Below are 12,543 nucleotides of genomic sequence, written 5' to 3'. Positions count from 1 at the left end.
CCAGTATCACAGTATTCATAGACGTTATTTCAGACAGGAAACAGAATATTAATAAACGTTATTTCAGACAGGAAACAGAATATTAATAGACGTTAGTTCAGACAGGAAACAGAATATTAATAGACGTTATTTCAGACAGGAAACAGAATATTAATAGACGTTAGTTCAGACTGAAGCCTAGAGTATTTATAGACGTTATTTCAGACAGGAAACAGAATATTAATAAACGTTAGTTCAGACAGGAAACAGAATATTAATAGACGTTATTTCAGACAGGAAACAGAATATTAATAAACGTTATTTCAGACTGAAGCTAGAGTATTCATAGACGTTATCTGAGACAGAGAACAGAATATTAATAGATTATTCTAAATGATCCCTACAAGTCATAATGTACAAAATGTTATACCTTGCGTTCTTTTATCTATTATAATTATTATAGCAGTAATTAAGCCAAGTTTCTTGATTTGAAAACTCTTTATTTTTTAGACACCTGGACCTGGGGCTTTTTCACCTGAGAAGGTTAGTGACAGATTTTCAGATATTATGACTTTGCTCTTTCTTTACGATACAAAACCAAATATTCTGTTATAGAGATTAGTTCTTTTTAAATAAAATAAACATTAGATTGCTGCTATTGGATACTATTGCTTTATTCTTTATTTATAAACCAAAAATACTGTTTATTTTATCAGATATTGAAGCTTTATCTGAAGCATTTTTTCAGTATTTTGATTTTTTAGGCCTAATGAAATAGGGGTTTAATGTTTTCAATTTAGGCTGTCATTCCGACAAGTCATTATAACTTATTTCATTTACAGTTTACTTGTCAATGTATAGGATATTTTTTAAAACAATGCACCGTCGAGAGACGTAAGGGATAATAATATATTTTATTTCAGTTGTTACGCCACCGTCACAGTTGTCCTTTCCAACTTGGTAAAAACCTTTCAGAATCAAACATCAAAGTCCCTTTTTTTTTTATTATTCTCTAAACATATTTTGAAAGTTGTTTGCCTTCTACTCATGTAGGTTTGGCTGAACAAACAGAATCCGGCAAGTTATAATTTTGTAATCAAACATAGCCCTTATGTTGTACCCTAGATTTCTACTTCCAAAGGGAAGGTCGGACGAGGCCTAGCAGTAAAAAAGAAAGAGCTTGTTTCGTGATATTTTTTTAAAATCTTCAAAATTCCAATTAAAGAAGCTTCTAGACATGAAACGTTTTTTTTTTTTTTAATAATTAGAAATAATTTAACGATATTTTGGTTTACTGTTTTGAAAACAGTTTATTACGAAATCAATATAAAGTTTCAGGTAAAGTTTCGCGAATATTCTGAAAAAAAATTTTTTTTTCACTACAATGTGTTTGTTTTTGAGTAATCACGTTATTTGATTTAGTTTCACCTGTGGTCGTGAGTGAACTGTTCTTTACAAAATATATGAAAAAAATACAAATTTTACATCAGGAAAACTTCTTCAGTTTGTATTCTGATCAAACATCGGAAACTGAATAACTCATTTAACTTTTTTCTGTTTATTTTTATATAGGTTCGTGTTGCTTCCCAGCAAGCCCCTGCTTACAGTTTTGGAATTCGCCATTCTCCTTACGCCTCCAAAACGCCTTCCTAGTCTGATGCTTGTCTAACACCACGAGCTGAAGACAGACTCCTACTTCCACTTTTAGAATTCCCCATTCTCCTTACGTCCCCCAAAACGTCCTCCTAGTCTGATGCATGAGACACTAGCGTCACATGCTGAAGGCAACTCCAAATGCTTACTTCAAATCCGTTAAAGATTTTTTCTGTAATCTTAAATCCGTTTTAAAGTGTTTTTTAAGCTTTGATTTTATTCTAACAACTAAGGTGCATTGATTACAGTTTTTTAAATATATTGTCTACTAATGAAGCAACAAATATACGTTTTAGTTAAACGAAGCGTTGATAAATAAATAAATATGTGTATTACATGTAAAGTACAATCCTTCCTATAGATGTCGCGTTACGTATAATTCTTATCATAATTATCAAGATAATTACTTATAAGTTTAGCTACTACAGCTGTAGGAACAATTATGATATGTCAAAAACAGCACTAAACCGTAGAGACATAAAATAAGTGTAGTGATAATACTTTAAAATTATAAGCTTTCAACCAATTTTTGTCATAATATTCTTGAACTTTGGTTATGATACGGTTATTTATGTAATACAGAAAATATGTTGTATTTTTATAAAAGAGATATTTCAATATGTATATCACACAAAGTTAAACCTTGCAGGTGTGTTGTGAATATTTTACGATAGAATAAAACTGAATTATCCGAGTACCTTCTGTGCTTTACGTATATTTTTTGTCTGTTTTTTGTAGTAGAGTCCAAACATGATATTTTTTTTGTCGTAGAATAATATTGGGAATAAGAGATGTTTTATTTTTCATCGTTTTTGTTGATGTTTTAAAACTGTTTCCTGTGTTTGCTTTAGAAATGTTAGCATTTAAGTGAGATCTCTACACGTATTGTAGTTCATTAGTTTCTATTTCAAAATAAAAATAACGCTCAGTGTATAAAATATGTAAGATGTGCTTTTTTATTTTCCATAAAGCATTTATATGACGTAACAGTTTTATCTAGTATGTTGTTGGAAGTAGCATTTTCTTATAATTTTGTTTAAATTTTGAAACTTTGCTCATAAAAATATAGCAGATATACGTGTAGGTTGGTTTATTTTTTATTATAATTATTAATTGCATATATATTATAGCGCCATCTATTAATAGTTTGTTAAATTAATACAATTCATTTGAATTACAATGTTTATGTTTAAAAAAGAGTGTGTTGTTACGTAGTTTGATAGGTAGTAAGTTATACTAATGAAAACGATTGTTTAACTTAAAGCTTTTTATTTGAGAGCATCTAGTAAAATGTGCTTTGCTTGGAAACGTCTGTGATATAGTTTATTGCCAGTAATATTCAGTTTTTGGTGACGGATTTATGATCGACAGTGTTGTTGTTGTTTTAAAATAAACATCAATTTGTATTCCTTCTTTATGGATTTTTATATGAGTGGAAAAAACTGTAAATTCAATAAAGCTTTTCAAATTTGATATGAGTAGTCAATTTGTTCATGTTATTTCTCAAACATTTCGCTAATTTATTTTGACATAATATTTATAAAGGAAATATAAATTACATGATATATATATATATGTGTGTGTAATGGTACGGTAGAACAAAAGTGCTTTTTTAAAATACAGCGCCACCTATCTATTTATTTTCCATAATTAGCATCATACAAAAATAAATAGGCGACGCTATCATCGTCTGAACTGCAGGATTTTTAGTTCTTCTATGTGCTATAAACGTAGCAGAGGACAAAGTACTATTGGAATGGAGGCGAAGTTGGGGAAATGTTAAGGGCATACCGTTGTATTACTGGAAAATTTTACGGTCTGATGAAGCTTTGTGATAACGAGGGAATCCCGTCCAATAGAAAAACTTTCCCAATCTGGCCAGTAGTTTCTCATATCACGACTTAAATATGTATATGGAGTTCAAAAACCCCGTTTTGCTACCTCCAATGCATCTGTTAATAACAGGGCTACGCATGGTACAAATTAGTGGCTACAATCTATTTGTAAGTGTAATTTAAAGTGAAAATTCCCAGTATATTTCATGAACAAACGCGATCTGGTGTATATGTATAGATGTTTGTGTTCTGGTATTGTTATTATCACTTAATTTCTAACTTAGGCCTTGCTTACTTACTTTCTAACTTAGGCCTTACAACGTTCTTAATATGGTGAGAAAAGTTCCATGTCATTAAGTTTGTTAAGCTACATTTGAAGATAAACCCTACAAGGTACATTTAATAATATTTAGCCGAGTAAAAAAAAATTATTAACAGTACGATATTTCAGAACTCCAAATATAATATGAATAATTTTCTAAAATATCGTTTATTCAAACTGTTACGAAGTATTTTGTCAATAACATAAATAGGAGACCATTCTTACATAATCATTATTTGGTGTGCTTGAATTATGTATACAAAACTTCATAAATGTTAGATATTATACGTGCACGGTGAAGAAAATTTTAACCAGGTTTTCATTAAAAACATTTCTTGTATAACTTGCAAAATTAGAATACAAACCAATAAATATTTTATATTGTACTTCACATTGAAAGTGACCATTAATGCTATAAATCAAAATGTCAAGAAATGAAACTTTATGATCTTGTTGACGTTCAACAGAGAATTTTATGTTTTCTGTTCAAGGAATTGAGCCTGAATTTTATAGTGTTATGTTTGAATTGAGCAGCTTGAATCAGGGTTTCTAAAGATAGTAAATATATCGTACCCGTGGTGATAGAATAGTGTAAACGATTCTTAAATTATTTGTTCTAAATGATAACACAGAAAAATATTGACCAAAGAGGGCGCTAGTCTAGAGGCCAGAGCGATACCATCAATTTGATCATAAATATTTCTATTAAGGAGAAAATGAGATTTTTATGTGGTGAAGTTCCTTAACTTGAAAAAAAAAACTCATTTAAGAATGATCAGAGTTACTGTTGAAAATAAAATCATTTAACAGTATAGCTTCTTCTGATGATATCCATCGGCTCAACATCCAAACTGGTGCGATGAACACTGCTATCAAATTTTCTTTGTTCTGTTGCTATTTTGTTGTTTGTTTAAAGTTAAGCACAAAGCTACACAATGGGCTATCTGTGCTCTGCCCATCACGGGTATCGAAACCCGATTTCTAGTGTTGTAAGTTCGCGGAAGTACCGCTGTGCCACTGGGAGGCTGTTGTACTGCACTAGAGAATTCAAATCTGTCTTTCAGCGCGAGTTGATAGTCTTCAAACATTCAACCGGAAAACCACGCAAAGCATGGATATAAATTCCGCTGCTTGAAACTATACGTTACAACAGAATTTTCAAGAAGACTATAAAAAAAAAAACAACTCGTGGATGACTTTCTGTTGACCCAATATGCAAATATTGTTTTTCATTTAGAATATTGCCCTTTCTCAGTTTAAATAAATACCTTAGTAAATTGGCCTCTTTTGTATTGGTAGGGTCATAGTGTAGCTTCGCGAACTTAATTGAATTATTTAAAATGTCTTCAGCATTTCTGAAATAGTCATCTTTGTTTAAAATTAGTATATTATTTCCTTTGTCGGATTTATAAATAATAATACTATCTTTATACTTAGATTCTTCAAAACTGTTAATTCATCTGAGCTGAAATTTAGAAATCTTTTACATTCACAGTTGTAATTATTAAAAGAAATTAAAGCTGTACTTGTAATCAAACCTTAGTCTATTCGAAATATTAAAATTTAGACCACGAGCTAAAACTGTCTTTCAAATATTGTGATAAAAGTTTAGATAACCAACCTTTACACTCCAGATGTATATATATATTTGTTTTGTTTTTTATTGCTACCAATGTTTCGCTTTTACAGCTTCTTCAGGGTTAATACATAAAAACTGTTTGATATTGAAGTATACGTTAGATAAATTAACGTAAAAGCGAAACGTTGGTAGTAATAAAAAACAAATATATTTACATCTGTAGTGTAAAGGTCGTTTCTCTGAACTTTTATCCCAATGTGTAAATCCCTCCAGTATACACTGCAAACTTTGAAAGAAAACAAACAATTGTTTCCAAATATCATTCAGAATATACTTTGAATTATCAAAAATATCATTAGGTTATTCTAGAAACAAACTTTTCTCTATCTGTTGCCTTAAATCACTCAGTTCGCCATTTTCTCCTTGGTGTACTTCCAAAGATGATCACAGTGGATGACCTTTCACTTGAAATGTCTGTCCTTGTGGATCCTTTAAACCAGTACGGATTTTGGGAAGGGGTGCGGTCGCCTGGATGGCCGCCATACAATTTCACCATACATCATTTATATCGATGCAGCCAGATGATAAATCAAACTTAAAAATAATATTATAAATTATTGGCCTGTAGCTAGGATAGGCAGGAAATAAAATATTTTATTAAAATCATATGTTGTTAAAAGAGGCGCACTTTAGAGCATAAAAGCACAAAATTATGAAAAATGTGGTACCCGCACCCCTCTGATTCTTTTCAGTACAGCATAAGACCCTTTCCAACACCTTCTTAATTTTATATCTTGTCTTGTGGCATGAATTGTACAGCCATACCATGTCACCTGGATGGAATCTAGTCTTATCTGTTGTAACGTCATATTTACTTTTCGATTTATTGAATGTTGATCCTAGATAAAGTCATGTACGACATCTTTGTTCCTCGGAGCCATACGAGGTTTTCCAATCATCGAGGGCCAGGTGGTTAGGACGCTTGACTTATAATCTGAGGGTAGCGGGTTCGAATCCCTGTCCCACCAAACATGCTAGTCCTTTCAGCCTTGAGGCGTCATAATGTGATGGTCAATTTCACTATTCGTTGGTAAAAGAGTAGCCCAAGAGTTGGCGGTGGGTGGTGATGACTAGCTGCCTTCCCTCTAGTATTTTACTGCTAAATTAGGGACAACTAGCGCAGATAGCTATCGTGTAACTTTGCTAAAAATTTAAAACAAACCAAACCAATCATCAATCCGTTAGATCATGCTAGAATGTTTGGTACCATTACGTCCGAATCACTAGTTGAAGATTTATGCCTAATAACTCATGGTGTGAGTATTTCACTTCTTGATGGCACAATGACCACCCTCCCTGTTGTCACTGGAAATTCAACCTTTGTTGTAGTAGTTGCTATGTAACACACAGAAATGTCCTTGTCATAGACTGTAAAGCTAGCCAACCCTTACATCCATATCTCTGCATGAAATCAGCTTCAAATATGCACTCGTCTTCAATGTCTATTACACATCATGAGGTGTAGAGACGTTTCCTACAGTAAGGGTATCTTTGAACTTCCATCTTTCTGGAACTTTACCCTCACCTGCTTTTAGCATATATCCTTCTTCATCTCCTATATATAGACATAATATACCGTCTCCAGTTGTTAGACGAAGCTTCTAAATTATTACGTCATCATTGTTCGAAACTTTAGCAAACAATTAAATTACAGCATTGACAATATAGCTTAAAACTATATATATATATATATATATTTCAGTGCTGTACGTTTTCAGTGTTATACGTTTCAGGTCCAGAATATTCAAATGCTAGGTAGACATTATATAAAAATGTATATTTTTCATATATTAAATTGAAAATAAATCAAACAGAAACTAACCCTTAAACAAGACGGATGAACAGGCGGACTCTGAAAAATCTCATAAAATCCCTTTTGTTAACTCTTACCATCTAGAATTAAAAAAAAAAAACAGCCAGACATTCAGATGTTTTAAGCATGTCTAAGATATAAATTATATTTTAGAATACAAATACAAAAAATATGTTTTGAAAAATTTTAACAGAGGGCCAAGCCGTCATGCCAGTTTTTGAGAAAAGTTGCGTGGTGTGGGAACACTAAAAGTGTAGGCTTAGGAACTTTTGTGAGTTAGTAGTGTCTCATCGTACATTAGCAAGTTGGGTGAATTAAGGCTTTTAAGTTCAAGAATGGTAAGTTATTGTATATTTTTCTAATTAAATTTTATGTATATTAGGCATATTTTAAGGAAATCTTTATGTGCGAAAAGCTATTCATATAATATCGTTAATTATCATTGTACATTGAGTTTCAAAATTCTTGGATGACTCAGTATTAATATTAGGCCTACTTAGTAACTTGAAAACGCCGAGTTTGGTAACACTATAGACTAATATATGAGTCATAACATTAATGCTAAATTTGAATATTAAAGTATTGTTTCATCGAGGCCTGTTTTTAGTTTAACAACTTACTTCGTTAAAATTAAAATCGATTCATCAACATATTTTTTTTAGAAAAGGCAAGAAGCATCACTAGTTTGAAACCGGCATTACCATTTTAAACTAGACATTTTACTTAAATTTCACTGTTATGAAGAAAACTGAAAATTTTGTTATATTGTTGTAATTATTCTTCAGTTTCGAGATTATTTTTACTGTCACTCCATTGTTTGGAGATGAAAATTACATTTTTTTTCTGTATGGCTTATTTTCATTACTTATGAGCAGTATGAATAAAATTAAGTTATGTAGTAAGCAGATTGTTGATACAATGATAGATGTATTGAAATTTTCATCCACATGAAACATTTCTCCTTTTCAATTCCCACCAAAACTGATAAGCGCTAGTCTCAAAATACAGGTGTGAACTGAACAATTCAGATTGAAGACTCAAATAATGCAGATTTGTAACGTTTTGATACGTTGTATTGTAACCTAACTGGTGACCTTTAAGTTATCAATTATGGTTCAGTATTAAGTTCATTAATACAATAATTTAGTGATGAAACTTGGAGTGAATGATGTCGTGTAGAAACTATATTTTAAGCACAAGAATGAAAAGTCATGACATGCCAATTAACATTCCCTTTTCAGTTAAAAGCAAATAAATACTATGATAGCCAACAAAAGATCTCCGACAACATACTTGTTGCTAAGTATGGTGACAGGTTGTTTCAACCCCCGGTAAACTCAAGTTATTTATTTCTGCAAGAAGTAGTGGGCTTTCCCGAACCCACCCAAACACCCATTATGTTTTCAGAAGACTTTGATAAAATAAGTAATTTATTAATTGTTAATGATGGAATTAAAATTTAACTGTTAGTTTTATAATTTGAAGGTTTCTTAGTTCTGCATGTAAATGCTGACCTGTTGTGAATTTGATTAATTTATTTTAAATTTTTTCCTTTTCATTCATGATTAGCAAGCTTTTTTTTCTAATTTTATACAAACTATTTTTGCTTCAGGTTTGTCAACCCAACATATATTTGGAAGTTTTATTTTTATTCATATTCCATTTATATAACAAAACCTTTATCTTCTTGTGAGAAAGAGGAGCTATGAAAAAAAAAAATTATTAAAGTGTAACCCACAACTTTGCTTTTAAATCAAGATATTTATGAAGAAGGAACATTTTTATCCTTAAAACAGGAAAATAACATTCTAGAAATTAAAAAAGACATTACATGGGATAACTGTGGAACGTGTGTAGTGAATGTAAGGGATCAAAAGTCCTAATTATTCAAAAATCATGTCTATTTCCACAGGTGGTGTCTCAGTTTTATTGGAAAGTTTAAATAATGTGATTGTTCATGTTGTCAGCTTTAGTTGGCATAAAGCATTTAAAGCTAATGTTTCTTTTTTTATTAGGCACTGTCACTGAATCCAGTTCGTATATTGAAAGGAGATGCAGAAGAAGAAAAGGCAGAGCATGCACGAATGTCGTCTTTCATAGGTGCTATAGCTATTGGAGACTTGGTAAAATCAACTCTAGGACCAAAAGGAATGGTAAGTCACTCGATTACATGTAGTTTTTTTTATTTAGGAGTGTAAGGGGAAAATCTTGTCTTTTAACATTCTTTGAAGAGGCTCCTGCTTATGTTGATGAGGATACAGGTGTGGATTTAGTGTAACTTAATTTTTGGTAAGCATTTGATAATGTACCACATAAAAGGCTTGTTTAGAAAAATGGGTGTTGGTGATAAACTGGCTTGTTAAATTTAAAACTAGCTGGAATGAAGAAAGCCAACGGTTGCTATCATTGATGTTCATTCGAACTGTATTAATGTCACAGGTGGGGTACCTTAGAGCTCTGTATTAGGACATTTGCTCTTTTTGATTTACTTCAGTGACATAAATAAAGGAATAGTCAATAAATTACTTAAACTTGCTGATGATATTAAGGTATTGCTGGCTGTGAGGAGGATGCTGTTGGTATACAAAGGAATTTAGTGTGTTTTGGTAATAAAATCTGCAAGGTAATGCACGTGGATTATCAAAATTTAAAGTATAGGAATAATAAGGATATTGGTGTTCATAAGCCATCCAAGCAGTGTGCTGTTACCAGTGGTAGGTCAAATATTGAATACAAGTCTAAAGAGGTTATCATACCGTTGGTTAGGCATCGTTTGTTGGAGGATTGTGTTCAGTGATGGGCTTCTTAAGAAAATCATTTGATTATTGAAAATGAGTTCTACAAGGGATGGAATGTTATCGTATATAACATACAAGATCTCTGGAAAAAATGAGTAGATTCGTTTAATAGTGATAATGGTAGGACAAGAGAACACAAGCAGAAATTTTGACAGGATAAGAATAATCCACAATGTAGACAGTTTTACTTTTCTGACAGAGTGGTTGGTTTTTTTTTGGAGTGTGTTACTTTCATTAAATTACAAATAATTCCATATATTTTATTAATTAGATGCACATTTCTGTCCCTTAAGAAGTGAACGTCGCGTCAGATCAGCGCTCTCTAGACCTGCTTAGCTTTTCCAGTTTAAATTATAAATTTTCACTAACCCTTTTTATTTGGAATCACATTGAAGTTTGTTTCGTTTCTCTAAATACTTTGATAATGTTCATTTTTTGTGTGTAGGATAAAATTCTGTTATGTGAAGGAAGACAAGAAGGAAAGGTAGAATGTACAAATGATGGAGCTACAATTCTAAGGTCGGTTGGTGTGGATAACCCAGCTGCAAAAATACTTATTGGTAAGAAAATGTAGTCTAACTTAAAGCTAATTGTTTGTTTGTGTGAGTCTTAATATAAATATCAAGCTAAGTATATATCCAGCAAACGTTCAAATAAATATCGCCAACAAGCTGTGTCATTTCAACAGTGAGCCATTGGGCATAGTGTTCAAATTTCATCAATGGGTTTATTGAAATGTCTCATCAAATAGTTAACTTAAAAAAAAATAGTGGTAGAAATTGTGCCAAAACACTTGTAAATTCACAAAATCACACATTCAGATAATGGGCATAACACTGAAGTTAGTAAGGATTAAATGAACATAACACTGAAATTAGTAAGGATTAAATGAGCATAACACTGAAGTTAGTAAGGATTAAATGAACATAACACTGAAGTTAGTAAGGATTAAATGAACATAACACTGAAGTTGGTAAGGATTAAATGAACATAACACTGAAGTTAGTAAGGATTAAATGAACATAACACTGAAGTTAGTAAGGATTAAATGAACATAACACTGAAGTTAGTAAGGATTAAATGAACATAACACTTAAGTTAGTAAGGATTAAATGAACATAACACTTAAGTTAGTAAGGATTAAATGAACATAACACTTAAGTTAGTAAGGATTAAATGAACATAACACTGAAGTTAGTAAGGATTAAATGAACATAACACTGAAGTTAGTAAGGATTAAATGAACATAACACTGCATTGTACATAAAACTGGAACATTACAGATACATGATATTTGAAGTAGACTTAACAACTGAACCAGTACACGTGTCTGTTATTTCAGGATGGTTTTTTTCTTCTATCAATATTAGTAATGTTTTAGAAGATTCTTATAAGTCTTATTAATTCAATTTTATAAAATTAAGAGATAAACAAATATTTTTTTACAAACAAAAATTTGCACAGATTAAATGACTTTTAATGCTTCCACCGTAACTGCAGACATTTCCAAGGTTCAGGATGACGAGGTTGGTGACGGGACAACATCGGTGGCAGTCTTTGCCTCGGAACTTTTAAAAGAGGCCGAACAATTGATCAACATGAAACTCCATCCTCAAACAATTATCGCAGGATGGAGGAAGGCTGCCATTGAAGCCAGGGATGCCTTAACCTCCTTTGCAAGGGATAACAGGTGAAGTAACATTTAATAACTGTCTTTTGTTGTAGGTTAAATTAAAAACCTTTATCACCTCACTTTAACAGTTCTTCCAACCCGAAAGCCTTGTATTGTAGAGAGTAATCTCACTTCCTTTCAAAACTCGGTAAACCCTGAATCTGGGAAATGGGTCACCAGTTTTCTACCAACCCATTAAACCCTATGTCTGGTATTGCAGGGACCACTTTCATATTGTATCTGTTTGATTCTTGGTAACCTGTAAGTTACATAAAACTTGTGTTGTAGTATGGGTTCTTGGTAACCTGTACGTTACATAAACTTGTGTTGTAGTTTGGGTTCTTGGTAACCTGTACGTTACATAAACTTGTGTTGTAGTTTGGGTTCTTGGTAACCTGTACATTACATAAAGCTTGTGTTGTAGTATGGGTTCTGAGTAACCTGTACGTTACATAAAGCTTGTGTTGTAGTATTGGTTCTGGGTAACCTGTACGTTACATAAAACTTGTGTTGTAGTATTGGTTCTTGGTAACCTGTACGTTACATAAAGCTTGTGTTGTAGTATTGGTTCTTGGTAACCTGTAAGTTACATAAAACTTGTGTTGTAGTATGGGTTCTGGGTAACCTGTAAGTTACATAAAGCTTGTGTTGTAGTATTGGTTCTTGGTAACCTGTACGTTACATGAAGCTTGTGTTGTAGTTTGGGTTCTTGGTAACCTGTAAGTTACATAAAACTTGTGTTGTAGTATGGGTTCTGGGTAAACTGTAAGTTACATAAAACTTGTGTTGTAGTATGGGTTCTGGGTAAACTGTAAGTTACATAAAACTTGTG

The 12,543-nt window shown here is 32.0% G+C and overlaps 2 protein-coding genes across 3 annotated transcripts in view; both read left to right on the top strand.

The window, feature by feature from the left end:
• The window catches only part of LOC106471571 (outer dense fiber protein 3-like), a 14,788-nt gene extending 9,419 nt beyond the window's left edge, over positions 1 to 5,369 (top strand). Inside the window, exons 6-8 of one of the 2 annotated variants that reach the window (XR_002613279.1) lie at positions 490 to 522; positions 1,552 to 1,749; positions 5,357 to 5,369. Coding sequence is in view for 1 of the 2 variants with exons in the window: in XM_013932174.2 (XP_013787628.1) it covers positions 490 to 522; positions 1,552 to 1,632 (114 nt within the window). In the remaining variant the exon portion in view is untranslated. Of the gene's footprint in view, positions 1 to 489; positions 523 to 1,551; positions 3,106 to 5,356 lie in introns of those variants that run through there. The other variant, XM_013932174.2, reaches the window with a different exon arrangement.
• A 2,088-nt stretch (positions 5,370 to 7,457) lies between these two features.
• Positions 7,458 to 12,543, top strand: part of LOC106471570 (T-complex protein 1 subunit beta-like) — a 49,004-nt gene continuing 43,918 nt past the window's right edge. The window contains exons 1-4 of the mRNA XM_013932172.2: positions 7,458 to 7,579; positions 9,257 to 9,394; positions 10,485 to 10,599; positions 11,540 to 11,729. Coding sequence (XP_013787626.2) covers positions 7,577 to 7,579; positions 9,257 to 9,394; positions 10,485 to 10,599; positions 11,540 to 11,729 — 446 coding nt within the window. The 5' untranslated portion in view covers positions 7,458 to 7,576. The remainder of the gene's footprint in view (positions 7,580 to 9,256; positions 9,395 to 10,484; positions 10,600 to 11,539; positions 11,730 to 12,543) is intronic.

Source organism: Limulus polyphemus, unplaced genomic scaffold (genome assembly GCF_000517525.1).
Source record: "Limulus polyphemus unplaced genomic scaffold, Limulus_polyphemus-2.1.2 Scaffold4705, whole genome shotgun sequence".
NCBI classification, from domain to species: domain Eukaryota; kingdom Metazoa; phylum Arthropoda; class Merostomata; order Xiphosura; family Limulidae; genus Limulus; species Limulus polyphemus.
Note: the sequence above shows the minus strand (reverse complement) of the source record. Positions and strands in the feature narration are given on the sequence as shown.